The sequence below is a fragment of the Cavia porcellus genome, unplaced genomic scaffold (assembly GCF_034190915.1).
Source record: "Cavia porcellus strain 051 isolate PalLab524CR breed Dunkin Hartley unplaced genomic scaffold, mCavPor4.1 scaffold_11, whole genome shotgun sequence".
NCBI lineage: Eukaryota > Metazoa > Chordata > Mammalia > Rodentia > Caviidae > Cavia > Cavia porcellus.
This window is the reverse complement of record NW_026947494.1, coordinates 52,686,958-52,706,752: the sequence shown is the minus strand read 5'-3', so window position 1 is coordinate 52,706,752 and position 19,795 is coordinate 52,686,958. Positions and strand designations below refer to the sequence as shown.

General features: G+C 33.5%; 1 protein-coding gene across 5 annotated transcripts in view; it reads right to left on the bottom strand.

The window, feature by feature from the left end:
- The window catches only part of Rnf180 (ring finger protein 180), a 233,838-nt gene that overhangs the window by 32,604 nt on the left and 181,439 nt on the right, over positions 1 to 19,795 (bottom strand). For all 5 annotated transcript variants that reach the window (XM_063258236.1, XM_063258237.1, XM_063258233.1 and 2 more), the window contains one exon: positions 2,719 to 2,844. In XM_063258236.1, the coding sequence (XP_063114306.1) occupies positions 2,719 to 2,844 (126 nt within the window). The remainder of the gene's footprint in view (positions 1 to 2,718; positions 2,845 to 19,795) is intronic.

The window sequence follows — 19,795 nt, the reverse complement described above, 5'->3', positions numbered from 1 at the left end:
ATGACTAAACAAAACAATAGCCCAGGCTTCCTTCAGTAACTGATGGGTTTGTCATAAATACATTTCAGGCATATCAATTTTATTGGCATGTTTTTGTTACAGTCAACAAAATTAGGACATGGGATTTTAAATCTTTTCTTTTTTCATTTCTTTGACATATTTAGACAAACAAGTTAAGAATCCATAGTGTCAGTTTATTTTTCTTAGCAACAAGATTTTAATAAAACCTCTCAGCTAGTTTTCTTTGTGTATATATGTGTTTATGTTACATACACATAAAATTCTATATATTTATATATAATGTACCATATATTATGATATACATATGATTCCATTTCTTAGGTAATAAATTATCAGAATACAGCTGGAAACCATGTGAACTGGATACTAATAAATAACCTTAAGATGTAATATCTGGAAATGGAAGAGACTTCAGGAGAGACAATTGTGACTGAGTGCAATCAGACCTGATAAAAAATACAAAGTGTGAGCTCATATTTACCTGGAATATCTGCATTCCTTTTCTTATTATCCACTTTATGTTTAAATATATGAAACATGTTTATAAGCAGAAAATTCAGAACAGGTTTGTTTACTCAGTATATTCACGATTTTACTTCACTGAGTGAAAATAAATGAGTCTACGTGTGAGCTAGTTTTATGGCTGAGCGAGTTCAAGAATAGTATGAGCCTTAATGGACAGGAAATCTATAGTAATATTAATATGGTTCTTTTTTGTAGGAAAAACACTATAATTTTACGGGGTTAAGGACTCTAACAAGATAATTCTAAAGTTAATTTGAAATGGCCAAAAAGTAGCTAAGGCACTTTTGAAGCAAGACAAATTGGAAGGGATACATCCAGATTTATTATAAGTCTTCGGTAATTGAGACAGTATGGCATCAGCAGAGGGAAAAATAAAGAGTACGATGGACCAAATAAATACCTCAGAAGTAGAACCACACAAATGGAAATTTAAATATGATATTTAGCTCTGTATATCAGTGGAGAAATGATGAATTATTTTTGATAAAAGGTAGGAAGAAATTAAATTGCAAAAAACTCAAAGAAATTGGATGCAAAAAATAAACCTATAAATAAATATTACCAATTTCAAAGACCTTTACAACTACTTGAAAGAGCATAGCAAAATATCTGTGAACCTAGGAATACAAGGGAATTTCTTAAATAAGACAGAATACTCTAGAAAGATGCTGAAAATGAAAGATACAATTAACTTTATGTCATTAGAAGCAGTCATAAAGTAGAAAGACAAGTCACAAATTGCTTCAGTGCTACCTCAGAATACAAAAAAAGTATACAAAACTGTAAAGGAAAAGTGCTTGATTATTTTAAAGATTTGGATGTAGAATAAAAGGTAGGAGACAAGAAAACTTTTTAAAGAACACAAACTAAATTATTAATTACACATTTCCACCGTTTTTACAAAATTCTTTCAGGGTGATTTAATTTCATATTTTTGGTTAAATGTGGTATGTTTTAAACCTACTTATACCAAATACATAAATAACAAACTTTTAGTTATTATCCACATTATAAAGAAGCAGGATCATGAAATGTCCTACTTCCTTCAAGCTTAAGACATTTCATATATCAGTTCCCTTTTTCTTCAATCTGCATCTGTCTGCTTTTTGTTGTTGTTGCTGGGTTTTGTTTGTTCTTGTACTAGGAATCAAGCTCAAGATTTTGCACTTGCTGGCAGGTGCTGATGCGTGTGAGCTATATTCCTGGCCCTGTCTGCTTTTGTTTTAACATCATTTGTATCGATCTTATTGGTTTTCTTTTGCAGATGTTGCTTTTGTTGTCCAAAGATCATGGTTCCCACAGCTGGACTTTTCCTATCAGGGTCATAGCATAATAAGTGACACACACTGAAACAGCACAGTAATTTATAGTCTACCGTGGTTTTGTAATATAAAATTACAATTTATATTTATATTGTATCATCATATAGTAACACACTCAGAGTTGTTAAACATGTTAGAGATTGTCCTGCTCTTATTTGATAATCCTTTATATTCATATTGTACAATTAGTTATAATTTGTAATGTGCTTCCACATCTCCTCCATTAAGCTTTGTCATTTCATATGACATTTGGGGATGTATTTTTATTATCTATATATTAAACAATGACGGCAAAGGAAAGACTTTTTTATTATTAAATTTATTTTAACATACATAGAATCAGAAATTATACATACTAAACAGGTATCATGTTAATGCTTCTATACATGTATACATTGTTTAAATCAGGTTAAACAATCAGATTAAACTATCTACCTTCTCAATCATTTGTTACTTCTCCATGATTAAAATATTCTCTTTCCTTCTACTTTTTTGAAATATAAGAGTATATTACTGTCATCTATAGTCAATCTACTGTGCAATAGCACAAAAGAACTGCTTACCCTTTGTAGTTATCAAATTTTCCCATTCCTGACACTCTCAATACTCTCCCAGGTAAAGTTAATTTAATCACAGTTTCTTTCAAATTTATTTTTAAGGTATAGTTTTCATTTTTATATGAATATGCTTATAGCTGCTAGCACGGAAATAATTAGCAAAATTTTCACATAAAATTGATCAACACTAATATACTTCCACCAAAATTCCTAAGACAGGAAAACTTAGCTATAAGGGCAGACTTGACAAAAGTTATCACACTTTCTTGTTCTTTTGCTATTGATTTTCTTACCTCCAAAAAGATGGAAGGCTTTTCTGCAGCTTGGTAGGGGCCATTTTGCAGAGCTGGATTTCTGAAAGCTTTGTTTTATTTTCAAATACTCTTCAGTAAAAAATGTTTTTGTGGCATTGTTCAGTTCTAGAGTAAAGCAAAGAAAAATAGTTTGTTATTTATATATTTAGGATTCAATTTTTTTTGTTTTATTAGTAATGTTTTCAGTACAAGAAGTTTACATTCATGTTAGGGAGTAGATACATATACCTAATGCAGCTTGATTCTTTTAAAATTCTTTTTCCTTCCCCATCCACCTCTCACTGCATTTGTAAATCAGTTTCCCCCATTTTCATTCTTATTTTTACTGCATGTTTATGTTTGCATACATTGTATTTGGTACATGTTCATAACACATTTTAAGTCTTTTTACTTCACCTTTCCCTGTCCCTCTCATATTCAAGACACATTCAACTATTTTATCTTCATCAAAAGGGCCAAAAACATACAGCAGAGGAAAGACAGTTATTCAACAAATGGTGCTAGGAAAACTGGATAACCACATGCAGAAAATTGATTCTAGACCTGTATACTTCACCATGTACTGAACTAAAATCAAATTGGATCAAAGATCCAAATGTAAAAATAGAAACAGTCATAAGTATAGACATGAACTTTCTGGACAGAACTCCAATTGCACAAGAAATGACAGCAAGAATGGACAAATAGGATTACATCAAATTAAAAAGTTTCTTATATAGCAAGGGACACAAACAGCAGAGTGAAGAGGGAACCTACAGAATGGGAAAAGAACATTTTCATCAGCTATTCCTCAGATACAAGAGTAATCTCTAGAATATAAAAGAACTAAAAAAATTAGGCCACAAATATAGTAATTTAAATACTGAGTAAAATAACAAGAACATGAGAGATGACTGCTACAATATTTTTAAAACATATTCATATCTTTTTTAAATCTCTGAAGTAAAAAGTAGATTCACTTTTTGAAAGTTCACACAAACATAACTTACCCAAACTCATATTTGATATGACTACACAACAATGATATGACTACACAGAGAACATAAACCTACTATATAGCTAAGTTAAGTATTATGCAGATATGGGGGATACAATGATGAACAAAATATAGTTCTGGCTCTCAAGAAAACTGCAGAATAAAATATGGAGATAAAGAGACAAAAAGGGGGATGTGTGTATTTTGTGTGTACTACAAGAAGAGCTAGAGTGCAGTTTGGCTCAGGAGTGACAGTATAAAAGAAAAGCTACTTTAGAACTTTATTTCATCGTCTACCTGATTTTATATATGATAAATTGAGTATATTGAGAAAAATGCTGCATATTTCAGAATTTGAAAATGTAACACTGAATTCTTAACTCTTTAAGAGGTTTTGATTATAAAAAGGGAATATTTATTTTCAGTACACATGGGCCAACCAGAGGCACCACATGATCTTCACTTTGAATAGTAGAAAATCTCTATATATGTGCTATGGAAAGGAAGGAACAGAGTCAGGCTATTCAATGGACATATTTCTTTGCAAGAGGTCACAGAAAGTTGGTAAATAACCTAAGAAGTAAAGGAGGCTTCTCATCAATTTATACCTTCTTCTTACCCCACAATTAATATGTGAGGTACTGCTCCATTTCTTTCTGCAGAGTTTGAGTTTAAGCTCAAGCTAGTTCCACTAAATTTTCTCTATTTTTTCTACTCACTGCTTTGGACTGATTCTCATCTGAGAAATTCAAAGGGAAAACTAATTCACAAAGTTTATGTTTAATAACAGCCAAAAAACCCACAAAAAAGAAACAATATAGAAAATAGACTAGGCAAGTCTGGGGTACATGGGAAAATTGAAACTCCAACTTCTGATTCTACACCTATGAACCAGGAATTTAAGCACACCAGTTAAGAAAAAAGTACTTGTATAGTATATACTCATTAAGTAAGGGTATATACTCATTAAGTAAGCTGGGTTGTTACGGCTAGTGCATGTTTTATTCCTTATATGTTTAATAGTTAATCATTTCAGGTTGGACATTCTCATGCTGGTTTCTGCTGTTTTACCAAAGTCTATTGTATCCACTGACCATTAAGAGTCTTTAAGGTTTTCCACATGATGTTGGACTTATCACCTGGTTACAAGAGCTCAGTAATAGTGCCATTTATACCAATGCAGAGAATGGAAGTTCTCAAATGATGTATACCACAAACATTTGCAATAACAATGCAATGGTCTTCTTGCAGGATTTAACTTAAGAACTGACTAGAATTTGGGGAATTTTCAGAGACACTGATGTAAGTGCTACATTTTGCAGACCAGAGATTAGCTCAGCAGCATAAGCACCTGCCTAGCAAGCACGAGGTTGTGAGTTTGATCCCCGGTACGAAAAAAAAGTTATACATCATGCTAGAGTGATATTGTGTTAACAATTAGCTAATGGGAAAATTGAATCATGACTTTAAAATGTTCTTACAAATGAAATGAATGTGGTAAGTCACTGAAGTTTTCGTGTGGGGGATAATAAACTAAGGTGAAAATTTACAACTCAAGAGTTCTTACTATTTCCTTTCTTCTTTTTCTTCCTTCTGGGAAGCCTGTTTGCTAATACAACAATCAGAATAATGCCATTGAAGAACCCTACTTTAAACTGAAGACTTATTTGGAAATATAAAACAGCAAAAGAACATTAAAAGATTTATCTACTACTTGTAATTTTGATAAATGACCACAAACTTTTTCTAAGAAGTAGAGAAACAAAAGCAGCAACTATGATATTTTGTTTTCTAGCTTCAAGGAAACGACACAGTGCGCTTTCAGATCATGTGATAAAGCCAACTGTTAAGGGACCAAGTAGGAAAGGGTTAGGAAGTATCTTTTTTAAAAATTTTATTTAAGGAGAAAAAGAAAAAAAAAAACAGAAAAAAACAGGATTTCAAAAAAAAAATAAACAGTAGGAAATCACTAGTTAATAGATTACATATTGTCATCTTAGAAATAGCTGTTCAAGTTACAAAATTAAAGCACATAAATTGGACATTCAAACAGTGAGACTGCAAACAGTTGGGTTCAATGATCCAACAAAAACTCAGTAATATGATTATCTATCTTATATACTTAAATATACATGCAGTTATATCCTTTAGAGCACTTTCTTTTCCTCTCTTTTTTACAATGACAATTACACATTTTGGGTGTTATTACTTTCACAGTTCTTATTATTTTTTTTAAATAGAATAGTCAGTCAAATCAAAAGGATGGACATAGTACATGATGTAAAAACAGAATAGAAGGTGATCAACAATGGTTACCATAATGCCTCTTGCTACCTTAAAAAGAATTGCCTATATCATCAGGTATAATAAAATTGAACAAAACATTACAGAACAAAATGAGTAAAACCAAAACATTGGAGACATTACAGGACTTCAAAAGAAGATAACAGTCAAACCAGAATGGGCATGATAGTGGACCTCATTGTCTTCAAAGTTGGTTGTTGCCTATACTCTTAAACTTGATACTATGAAGCAAAACAGAATAGAGTAAAATCAGTCAAAATAAGATGGTGAGAGCAATACAGGGTTTCAAATCAAGTTAAGAGGAAATAAAAGTGGGTTACTATAATATATCCTGCTATTTTTTATTTTTTTCCCTTAATTGAAAATATAAAAATAAAAAAATAAATAATAAAAGAAGGAGATTGAGATAAAAGAGGACATAACAACAAAACAGCACAGGTCAGAACGTAACAATTTAAGCAACATAGTGTTTCACCACAAGATATCCCGACGTAAAAGTAGTTACCATAGTGTCTCTTTCCTTGAAATATTTGAGTATAACTTCGTATACTGTAGCATCAAACATACCAAGACAATGTAAAACCATTCAAGAGAATGACAGTATTACAGGGTATTTAGAACCAACTAACATCAACGAACAATGGTTTCTGTATTATCTCGTCTATAAAAGTTTTTGTTTATATTATCACATACAATAAAATCCAATAAGATACAACATGTTAAGACCGATGGAGACAGAAGAACAAAAGCTTGAAAGGACTTCAAAACAAGATGATATTAAATCAGCACTAGCTATTATGATGTCTTGTTTTCTCCAAAATAGCTGTTCATACCATCACAGACAATAAAATCAAACATCCCAGAATAAAACCATTACAATTGATGAATGAAAACATTATAAGGCTTCAAAGCAATATAATGGGGAATCATGATTACCACATACTTTTATGTATTGTTATCATTTCTTACACTTAGGGAAACTATTCAGTATTTATACATGTGGGTTTGATTTATTTCACTTATAAGTATGGTTTCAAGCCGTGCCCATGTATTTATAAATATCTCAATGTTATCATTCTTTATAGCTGAGTAGTACTCCATTGTATAAAAATAAAACAGCTTTTTCATCCATTCCTCAGTTGATGGATACTTAGGTTGTTTCCAAGATCTGGCTATTACAAATTGTGCTGCTATAAACATGGGTGTACATGTATCTCTGTGGTACGATGCTTTCAGTTCTTCTGGGAATATGCCTAGAAGTGGAACAGCTGGAACAAATTTGACTTCCAATCCCAGCTTTTTGAGAAATCTCCAGACTGACTTCCACAATGGTTGCACCAAACTACATTCCCACCAACAGTGCAGGAGCACTTCTTTTTCCCCACAGCCTCTCCAGTATTTGTTGGTGGGGGTTTTCTTGATCCTGGCCATTGTTTCAGGAGTGAGATGGAGTCTCAGTGTGGTTCTAATTTGCATTTCTCTAAAGAGTAGTGATGATAAACATTTTTTCATATATTTATTTGCCTTTTGTATTTCTTCATCTGAGAAGTGTGTATTCATCTCAGATGCCCATTTTTGGATTGAATCTTTGAATTTTGGGGGTATGATTTTTTAAATTCTTTATATGTTTTAGACAGAAGTCCTTTGTCTGAGGGAGAGTTCACTAAGATTTTTTCCCAGTTTGTAGGTTTTCTTTTCACTATGCTGGAGATTTCTTTTGACATACAGAAACTTTTTAATAAGTCGTGATCCCAGTTATTGATACTGGGAAGTATTTCCTGTGTGGTTTGAGTTCTGTTCATGAATTCTCTATCTACCCCTATGTCCTCACGGTTTTTACCCAATTTGTCAGATTTAGTGTTTCTGTTTTAATATGCAGATCTTTGATCCATTTAGATTTTAATTTAGTACATGGTGATAGGCATGGGTCTAGTTTTAGTTTTCAGCGTATGGAGAGCCAGTTCTTCCAGCATCATTTATTAAAGAGACTGTCCTTCCAGGGAACATGCTTGGCCTATCAAAGATAAGGTAGTTGAGTATGTTTGTAGTTGTGATTGAATCTTTTAATCTATTCCACTGATCTTTGGCTCTGTTTTGATTCCAGTACCATGACGATTTTACTACAGTTACTTTATAGTATAACTTCAAGTCAGGGATTGTGATGCGTCTTGCCTTGCCTTAGCTGCTTAGAACTGTCTTTGTTAGTCTAGGTTTCTTCTTGCTCCAGATGAATTTTAGGAGTGATTTGTCTAGATCTATGAGGTATGTTGATGGTATTTTTATTGGGATTGCATTGGAATCTGTATAACAGTTTTGGGAAAATGGCCATTTTCACAATATTTATTCTTCCTGTCCATGAGCAAGGGATGTCTTTCCACTTTCTGAGATCCTCTTCAATTTCTTTTTTCAGGGTACTATAATTTTCCTTGTATAGGCCTTTCACTTCTTTTGTGAGAGTAATTCCTAAATATTTCATTTTTTGATTGCTAGTGTGAAGAGTGTGGCTTCTCTTATTTCTCTCTGTGATCTTGTTGTTGTGTCTTGGAATGCTATTGATTTTTGAGTATTGATTTTGTATCCAGCTACCTTGCTGAATTTATTTATTACATCTAAGAGTCATTCAATGGAGTTTTGGGGGTCTTCTATGTAGAGTACCATGTCATCTGCAAATAATGATAATTTAACTTCTTCTTTTCCTGTCTTTACCTCTTTTATTTCTCTCTCTTGTCTAATTGCTCTGGCTAGTATTTCCAGTACTATATTAAATAGGAGCGGTGATAAGGGACATCCTTGTCTTGTGCCTGATTTTAAAGTAAAGGCCTTCAATTTTTGGCCATTTAGTATGATACTGGCTGTAGGTTGTCATAGATGGCCTTTATTATATTGAGGTAAAGACCATCTATTCCAATTTTCTGTAAGGTTCTTATCATAAATGAATGTTGGACCTTATCAAAAGCTTTTTCTGCATCTATAGAAATGATCATGTGATTCTTACTTTTGGTTTTATTGATATGGCGGATTACATTTATTGACTTATGTATGTTGAACCATCCCTGTATGCCTGGGATGAATCCCACTTGGTCATAGTGTATAATCTTCTTGATGATTTGATGCATTCTATTTGTCAATATTTTTTTGAGGATTTTTGCATCTGTGTTCATTAGGGAGATTGGTCTGTAGTTCTCTTTTTTAGTTGGATCTTTCTCCAGTTTTGGTAGTACAGTAATATTTGCTTCAAGGAATGACTTAGGAAGGATTGCTTCCCTTTCAATTTCATTGAAGAGTTTGAGAAGTGTTAGCATTAAGTCTTCTTTGTACTTGTTGTAGAATTCTGCAGTGAATCCGTCTGGGCTTGGGCTCTTCTTTGTAGGTAAAGACTTAATTACATTTTCAATTTCATTAATAGAATAGAAACTGCTGGGTTACTCAGCAGTTTTACATCTTCTTGACCTAGCTTTGGTACTTCATATGTTTCTAGGAATCTGTCTATTTCTTTTATGTTATCAAACCTATGAGAGCAGAAGTTTTCAAAATAGGTATTGATGGTCATCTGTATTTCTAGAGAGTCTGTAGTGATTTCACCTTTTTAATTTCTTATTGCATGAATTTGAGCTTTTTCTTCCCTTTTTAAAATAAGGTTGGCTAGGGGATTATCGATTTTATTTATTCTTTCAAAGAACCAACTCTTTGATTCATTGATTCTTCGGATTGTTTTCTTAGTCTCTATTGCATTCATTTCTGCTCTGATTTTTATAATTTCTTCTTTTCTTTTGGCTTTGGGCTTGACTTGCTCTTCTTTTTCTAGATGTTTGAGGTATAACATCAGGTTGTTTATTTTATTCGTTCTGTTTTCCTGATATGGGAACTCAGTTCAATAAATTTCCCTCTGAGGACAGTTTTCATTGCATCCCACAGATTCCGGTAAGTTACATTTGTATTTTCATTTGCTTGTAGGTATTCTTTAATTTTGTCTTTAATTTCCCCTGTGATCCACTGATTACTCAAGAGTGTGTTATTCAATTTCCATGTGTTTGTGTGATTTTTGCAGTATCTTCTATCATTAATTTCTAATTTCATGGCACTATGATCTGATAGCATGCAAGGGATAATTTCAACTCTTTTGCATTCATTTAAATATGCTCTGTGAGCTAATATATGGTCTATTTTAGAGAATTACCCATGTACACCTGAGAAGAATTTGTATTCTGATTTTGTTGTGTGGAACACTCTGTATATGTCTATCAAGTCCATTTGTTCACAGGTGTGATTCAGTTCTGTTATTTCTTTGCTGATTTTCTGTTTGGTTGATCTGTCCCTTTGGTGTCAACAGTGTGTTAAGGTCTCCTGTTATAATTGTGTTACTGCTAATTTGGTTTTTCATTTCTGTTAATACTTGTATTATATAACTGGGTGCTCTGGAATTTGGTGCATATATATTTAAGATAGTTATCTCTTTCTCTTGAAGTTTTCTCCTAACCAGTATGTAATGACCTTCTTTATCTCTTCTGATCATTCTTGGTTTGAAGTTCACATTGTCTGCAAACAGAATACCTCCCCTGCTTTTTTTTTTTTTTGGGTTCCTGTTGCATGATATACTGTTTTCCATATTTTGCCTTTCAGTCTGTGAGTGTCTTTTTGGGTTAGATGAGTTTCTTGTAGACAGCACATGGTTGGATTTTGTTTCTTGATCCATTCTGCCAGTCTGTTTCTTTTAATTGGTGCATTGAGTCCATTTACATTAGTGGTTATAACTGTTATATGATGGATTATGATTTACATGTTATCTTTATGCTGCTGCATCTTTTTCTATTGTTTAATTGTCTGCTTTGCTTAGTGTTTTTTTCCTGAGTATATCTAAACTGTCTTTCAGTAGTCTTTGCAGGGTTGGCTTGGTGATCCTGAAGTTCTTCAGCTGTTCTTTGTCATGGAAGTATCTTATTTCTCTATCGATTTTGAAGGGCAGTTTTGCAGGGTACATAAGTCTAGGTTGAAAATCATTTTCCTTTAGGATCTGAAATACTTCACTGCATGCTCTTCTTGACTTCATTGTTTGTGCTGAAAGTCTTCTGTGATTCTGATAGGCTTTCCTTTATAGGTGATTTGTCTTTTCTCTCTGACAGCTTTTAGTATTCTATACTTATGTTGGATTTCTGGGATGGTGATTATTATATGCCTGGGTGTAGCTTTATTTTGGTTATGGCTATTTGGAGTTCCATGTGCTTCACTAATCCTAATGTCAGTTTCCTTTCTCATGTTTGGGAAATGTTCAGCTATGACTTATGTGAATAGCCTTTTGATTTCGTTTGTGCTGTTCCCTTCTTTTTCATTTATCCCTTTTAATCTTATGTTGTTTTTCTTTGTATCATCTTGCAACTGTTGAATTGTTATTTCCTGACTCCTTTTTTTTTTTTTTGAAAGATCTTTCTTTTCCTGTTCACTAGCTGCAATCTCGTCTTCGAGGTATGAAATTCTATCTTCACTTTTGTTGATTTGGTTTTGAGTTCTTTTTTTTTTTTTTTTTTTTTTTTTTTTTGGTACCGAGGATTGAACTCACAACCTTGTGCTTGTCAGGCAGGCGCTTATGCCACTGAGGTATATCCCCAGCCCAGGTTTGACAACTTTCAATGCAATTTTTGATTTCTTGTATATCTCTTTCAATCTGCTTTATGCATTCTGTTCTTAAATTCTTCATACAGACTAGGGCATAGCAGATGATTTCCAACACATCCAGGGGAAGCCTTAGAAAGACACTTGAAACACAGAAATATAGGAAAATGACAAAATGAAAGAACAAAATGCAATCTCAAACCTCCAGCCCATTCCAAGAAACCCTAGGAGTCATGTACATAGAAAAAAATAAGTGCCATACACCTGAAATACCTGTAATAATAGCAACTGAAATAAAGAAGCAACTCCAGGAAACTTTAAAGGAATTCAAACTAGAAATAATCTCCCAGGTAAAAGAAGAAATGATAAAAGTAATAAAAGAGATGCTGAACACATCTAAAGAAGACACAGTTAAAAAATTAAGAGGAACAAAACAAAAAGATAGAATCCCTGGATGAAGAATTTAAGAAACAACAGAAGGTCCAGAAGCACTTGCTTCACCATTGCTTGGCCAAGTAAAAACTGTATTCTAAAAACTTTTAACTGTGGTACTTTCCAACAAGTCACTGAGATACTTTTTGTACACACTTTTCCCCCTGTCTACTGCAAACATTTATTTTGTACCTGATATACACTTGGCATTTTGAAGATTTATCTTAGAAAACTGAGATGACTGAAATGTAATTTGCATTGACAGGATATTTTATTGAATCAGTGATTCCCAAATGCCTAACTATGGATCAAAATCACCCAAGGTACTAGTTAAAAACCATGTAGGGCATCTGTAAGGAATTGGTAAGACAGATTTGGAATACCAGTGAGTGGGCATTTGAGTAAAAAGGGAGACATCTAACAGTCTTTACCAGCTAAGGCTAAATCTTCACTACTTTTTTTTTTTTTTTTTTTTTTTTTTTGTCTTTTTTTGAGACAAGGTCTCACTATGCAGTTCAGGCTGGCCCTGGGCTCACTTTGTAGCTGGTTCTTGAGACCTGCCAGCTTCCTACTGTGTGACAGCTAAAGGTCTACCAGTATCTTAAGTGTATGGGTTAGGGAGCAAGGAGTAAGAAGGGACTGCATTCTGTGAAAGCAGAAGCCAACTAGGAACATTGCCTTCATTACTGAATAAATTTGAATCTGTAAATTTGAATCTGACTTTACACCTTTTCCCAGTGAACTATTGTATTAAATCTATTTGGCAAGCCTCATTCTCTAATATGCAGATTGATGACAGAAGGGCAAAAATGATCAAAAATTTTAAAAAAATTTGTCATTTTGTCAAAATGGAGTTACAGATTTTGCAATATCTTAGTCATTATAGAGAGCAACAATGCTTAGCAGAAATGAAACATTTAGAAATTTTATTGGTTAGATACCTTTTAGTTGAAATATTATTTTTGTATCAGAATAGAGTTGTTATAATCACTTTTTAGTTTGTTGGCCCAGGAGAGTTTCTTAGGTGAGATTATTTATCCAAACATTATGACTGAGGGAATTATGTTTATCTTGTGTTTACTGCTGTCCTTTTGTGGCTTTAGAGTACTGAAAGAAATCTTTCAGCAAATGTCTCCTTACTCAAGAATAATTGGTTTGCTTACTAGTAAAGGATAAAAGGCCTAAAGAAACGATCAAACTACTAAGCCTAATTTGACTACAATGTTTTTTGAGCTCTTCGTGTGATACAGACAAAATGCTAGATATTTTATATAGTTATTATTTTACTGAAATAATTACTGTTTAGAAATTTCTTGTGTTTTCAGAATTTTGTTCTTCTGGAGACTAATCTCCATATGTGTATATCAGTGGTTTTCAAATTTCGTTTTGCAAAACTTCAGTAATATATAAAATGAACTTGGGAAAACTGAATGAATATAATGTTCATGGCTACCTATATATTTTAAAGTATATTAGGAAAAATAAATAAGCTACAATATTAAATCAACAAATTTAGAAATATTTTAGCTAAGATGAAGCTAAAAAAGTACTTAAGAAAAAAGTATATTAATATAAAAAATCCTTAAGTAAAATAAAACTCACATAGTATGTAGGTACAATAAAATGTGTAAAGAGGGGAATGAGAGCAAGAAGTCAAAAAGCAGCAAACCCTCCCTGTGAGTTGGTGCCATGCATGGGTCACTGTGGGAAGAACCAGATGCCAGCCTTTTCCCTTCAGTGGGTACCATTCATGGACTGTAGAGAAAGAGAAGAAATCAGCAAAGGAGGAAGCCCTTCCTGTGAGTTGCCACTATGCATAGGATGCTGGGGAGGTAACTAAATGCCAGCCTTTTCCATGAGTCAGCACTCTGCTCAAAATGCCAGTAAACAGAAGAAATTAACAAGAAGCAAGACCTCCCTGCCAAGTGGTGCCACACACAGGCTGCTGAAGGAAAAAACAGATGACAGTCTTTTCCCATGAGTAGGCACCATTCTTAGTACTGTGGGAGAAGATAACAAGAAGACAACAAGAGGCAAGCTCTCCCCTCCCCCCACGAGTCAGCACCATGTGTGGGCCACTGTGGAGAGAACCAGATGCCAGCCTTTTTCCGTGAGTAGGTGCCATTTGTGGACTGTGGGAGAAGAGAACAAGAAACTGATAACAAGCAAGCCTTCCCTGCAAGTCAGTGCCATGTGTGTGCCACTGGGGGAGAACGAGATGGCAGCCCCTTCTGGCATGCAGGCTGGGAGTCAAGAGCCAATCCCTCCTCTTTTCCATAGGCGACTGGCTGATCTGGAGAAACCCAGGCTGCAATGATAGTTATTAAGGCAAAATACAACTTAATTCTTGTAGTGTTTAGTGCTTCACTGACTTTGCAGGTCTAAAACCGGTAGTCTGATCATCTATTCAGAGGATACCTATACAATGTAGGTATCTCCTTCTGAAGGTAGTAGCCATTGTTAATTCCCTATTATCTTGTTTTGAAGTCCTGTACCATTTTCACTGTTTTGTTTGGTTGGGTTTTATTCTGTTTTGTCTTGTTTGACTTTATTATATCTGATGGCATAGGCAGCTTTTTCAAAAATAATATATATTATGGTAGCCATTTTTAACTTACTATTATCTTATTTTGAAGTCCTTTATTGCATTCATTTTTTGTTTTTATTGGTTCTGTTTTGTTTCACTTGATTTTTAGTATGTCTGAAGGTATGTGCAGCTATTTTGAAGACAAGAAGAGGCTTGCCATTGTTGATTTCCTGTTGTTTTGAAGTCCTGTATCACACTGTTTTGTTTTGATTGGCTTTATTTTGCTGAGTTTTATTCTCTTTAAAATAAAGAAGAAAAACAAAAATGTGTAAAGATAATATCAAAACAGCAGAAATTTGAAAAATGCTGTTTTAAATATTGTGCTTATTGTAACATTTTTCTTCCAATAAAGATATGATTATTTCCATACATGACAGATTGGGATTGAAGGCTAAAAGACATGACATGACATGCCTCCTGATAAAGAATAAGTTATTTAGCCTTATTTCTTGTATTCTTAATGAATAATAATTTAGCCTTGTTTTGGCTCTTATTATTTTATTTCTCTATACTATCCTCATCCCTTTAACATTTTCTCCACTTAAAGATTTCTTTTTAGAGTGAGATATTTCTCTATACTATCCCATCCCTTTAACATTTTCTCCACTTAATGACTTCTTTTTAGAGTGAGATTCTGATACTTTTAAATCCATGGAAATCTAGGTTGAACCTGACCTTTGGTCATGGGAATTGGGTGTGAGTTGTTTTAGTTACATTCTAGGTGTCTCTTGGTGATTCACCACAGCTTCCTGACCATAGGTGTATCCAGTTATTGTCTCTCACCTACTGTGCGAGTTGTAACACTTGGAATCCTGAGATGAAGCCAAACCTTGGCTGCGCTGAGTCTTAGGTTCAGTTGGTCCCTCCCTAAAATGGCATCTGACCAAATACGTCCTCCAAGGGATTTGGCTGACTTTTGTGGGCTGGAGTCACTCACCAGCTATTGTAGTTCGTAGCATTCACTGCTCTGTTCCATTGGCACATTTCTCCCTAAAGGCCTCTCTAGTTGCCTGCTTTCACTGTATCTCTGTAGATTTAATCTTCCTTTCTCATGAACCAGAAGCCTGGGAGAAAGCATAGATTGCCCCTTCCTTTTTTGGTATTGAGGGCTGTCTCTTCAATTTCTCTGTAAGGTAGGCTCCAATTTTCCCATCAGATTCTTCCTGAGTCCCAGGGACCCATCTTCCTCCTTTTCTTCCCCAAGTTGTTATTTCCTAGTGTCTGGGTTCCAAATCTTGGAGAAGCTGATTTGTTGCTGCTTATCACTCTGCCACATTCCCTAAGTCCTCTTACAAATATTTTCTTTCACTTTTGGTGGTCTTTACATTTTCTTGATATTATTTTCTTTAAAGCATGGATTTTAACTTTTGGTTGGAGACCAAAACTGAGTATCTGATGTATATCCAGTATCAAAGAAGCAGCTCAACATACCAGATGGAGGTGCTCACTGGCCTGGGGCACCAAGGGCCTTGGACTGCTATGGGGAGATTCTTACAGCGCCAGGGAAAGCAGGAATCAGGTTAAACAGACAGACCCTTCACCAGTGCTGAGAGCCAGGAGGAAGACTAGCCTAATGAGCCAGGACTGTTGCTCGATGAAAGATGGAGATTTTAATGCTGCACAGGACGACTGGAGCTAGATATCAAATAGTCTCTTGAGGGTCTCCAGGTCAAGGCAGTAACAATTAGGCTGGTTCTTCACTTGATCCTAACATGTCTCCTGGCAAATAAGCCTGTTAAACAATTTTCTTATTCACATGCAAAGGGAAAAAATGGCTTTCCCACTGCATGTCTTAAAAGACAAAGATAAACTTTCTTTTCATCTAACTCTCTGGAATTTGACCACATACCCATTTGTGAACCAATCGCTGGAAAAAGACAGCTTACCAAAGAAAAGTTGGGGTCCAGAAATACCTGGTCTATTTTGGGAGTGTAAAATATTCAGGGTTATGTTAGAAAGAAAGAAACAAGGTTATGGATGCTAATTAGCAACCACAAGTACCCACTATACATTTGATTTTCTGTCTGTGAACTTTCAACAGTACATCTTAAAATCTATTATTTAAAAAAATAAAAAAAAGGCCAGGCATGGTGGTACACTCCTGTAATCCTAGCACTCAGGAGCCTGAGGCATGAGGATGGTTGCAAGTTTGAGACCAGCCCAGGCTACAAAGTGAGTCCAAAGTCAGCCTGAACTGCATAGTGAGACCTTGTCTCAGAGAGAGAGAGAGAGAGAGAGAGAGAGAGAGAGAGAGAATGAATTAGTGCCTCTATCTATTCTACTTTTCTTAATCCACTTCAAGTTTTAACGTGTTAATTATTATATCAAGATAACAACTAATAGTATTAAAAAACTCAAGCAAAATCACATAAATAGTCAGTGTTATAGTTTAGGTTTAAAGTCATTATTTTTCTATATAGACCACAATATGGAATAAACCTGGGGTGACTTTCATTGTATTTCTACCCATTAAGCTACTATAATAATGTTACAATGGACATTTTTTTTTTCATTGTAGAAATATCTTGGGTTCCTTGAAAAAATGACAGTTTCCCCACTTTAACCTTTGACAAATCCCTGGTTTGCATGCAACTGAAATGCTGACATTCATTCATTCAATTCATGACATTCATGACATTTCAATTCATTTCATAAATAATTTTCAATGTTTAGTACTGTGAATTGTAGCAGAAGAATCTAAGATTGGAAAACAAAGTTTCCCAAAAGCAGCAGAAGTCAGAAGAGAGGGGGGAAAAAAACCTTATTTATAAAACAATACAGCCATAAAGCTAACAATAAATGTGTAGAGCTTTTAAGATGGAAATTATAGAAGTTTACTGAGAAACAATATAATATATTGTTAACTCAATATTATAATGGTAATTATCCTCAAATTAACTTAAGTTTAGTTCATTTGTGAGTTATTAAAACATAAATACCAACAAAATTATAAATGAAGAAATGATGTTAAGACGGATGAATAAAAAGGAACATTTGCCAAGAAACATAGATTTTAATAACTATTATTATTGCTTTTAAAGGAAGAAAATTGGACTGGCATAGAAAAAAATAGATTTGTAAATGAATGTTGCTGGGATTCAGTCCCAAGGAATGGAATAAAAAGTATTTTATTCTTGAACTAACCATGTATCACAACAAGTAAGAGTAGAGTTAAATGTGGGCAAATGAGGACAATATATAAAATATATCTATGAAATAAATACAGGTAAAAAGAATATACAGTTCTGTAGTGGGTAAGACCTTTTAATACTTAACTTGTAATTAATGAGAAAATCACTATGGAGACTTCATAAAAATACAGAAGTTTTGTACACTTATAAAATACCCTAAGTAAATTTATGGCATGAATAACAGAAAGGGAACATTGTTTTCCATATATGAGAAGAGTTGAAACTAAATATAAAAAACTTCTCATAGTGAAGGACTTAAAAAGGAAAACTGGGATGGCCAAGAAAGTGGAGAAAACAAGCCTTTATATGTCACTGCTTACAATAATTCACAAGTGTCATTTTGCAGTATAGAAGCGTTGACCAAAAACTACAATATATGTTGAAATTTAAAAAAAATGTATTCCAGTAAAAGAGGTGTTGCCATTAACTCCCGTCAAGATAGATCCCACACCTTTAAACATTCTTAACCCATTGTTCTTTCTGCTTTCTGAAGAAATTCTGGAAGTACTTTTTGTATCTTTAGGAGGTATAATAAAAATACAGTTAATGTTGCTGTGAAGTGCTATATAGTAAAATGTGAAAAAATTACACTATGTTCTCATCCACTTTATTCACTGTTTTCTAGTACCATTGATTTCAGTTCTTCCCCCAAATCAAAATGACCATCAAAGGGAATCATTTCAATTCATTCAGGACACTAAGACAATTATGACAGCACAACTGCAGATATTTACAAAAAAAAGACTTCTGGAACTGCTTTAAAAACTGCCAAGAACAATATGACAAATATTCAAAGCAAAGATGGGCTATTTTGAGGGAATTTAATGGCAATGTGTCTTCTAATGTAGTTCTAAAAAATTTAAACATTTATTGCAGTTTGTTTTCACATCTTGTAGATATTCTTAAAAATATACAGACTACCTTTCTACTTCGGGAAATTAATTCAAGGAAGTACTACGATTATGTTCAAATATTTACCCGTATATATTGGTAAATAAACTTATGATAAATAAATATCCCATAATAGTAGATTGGCTAAATAAGACATAATATAATCACATGAACTTTAAGGTAAATGAAGTAAGTATAAGCAGATTTTTTTGGGTAACAATAAACATTTAACTTGTATATAAAATGCTGTGGAAGGAAACTCATTAAATATTTAAAAGCATGAGTGATTTTAAACTTCTAATTCATTTATGTAATATAGTTTTAAAAGTTATTTTTATAAGAAAATTGTTTTATTTTGGATAATAGTAATGTTGCTTTTCCTATTTATACTCTGACATTTCCTCAGTTTTTATCCAAGAAGACGGTAACAAACAGTGTCAGAAAGCCTACATTACATTTGCTCTGAGGATGTCTTTGATGACACTATACTGTATATTCTATCTCTCAATATGCCTTAAGGGAAAAATCACAAAAAACATTCCTTTTAAGAAGTATCAGAAAATCATTTGCAGCTTAAGGGAATGGTATATTTCTTTTAGTGGATTATGAAAATCATTTAATTGTATAGTTACTTTTATTTTGGCTTAGGTAGTTTTGAACACAAATCTTATCTAATTGTAGTTATATAGGGAAACATGCATCATGTATGTGTCTACCTAACCTCACCTGAAATTTATTTTCCATTCCAATTTATAATTCCCTTGTCTCACAATCTTACTACTGTATTTTGAAAATAATGTCAAATTCTTTTGCAGTAGGATATAAATAATTAAGTAGGATATTCCCATGATTGTATCTGCATATTGTGAGAATATGCACCAAAAGACATTCTCCATTGAAAGGACTAGAAATATTCATAGTATGATTTTAGAAGTACTATTCTGAAAAAAAAAGAAAAATATAAAATCATTTTGATAAATAAACCAGGAAAGATTTAGTCATTACTAAACTCAAAGAAAAAGAAATATTATAATCCCTTGCAGTGCTAAGTGAGATTCTATAAGAGAG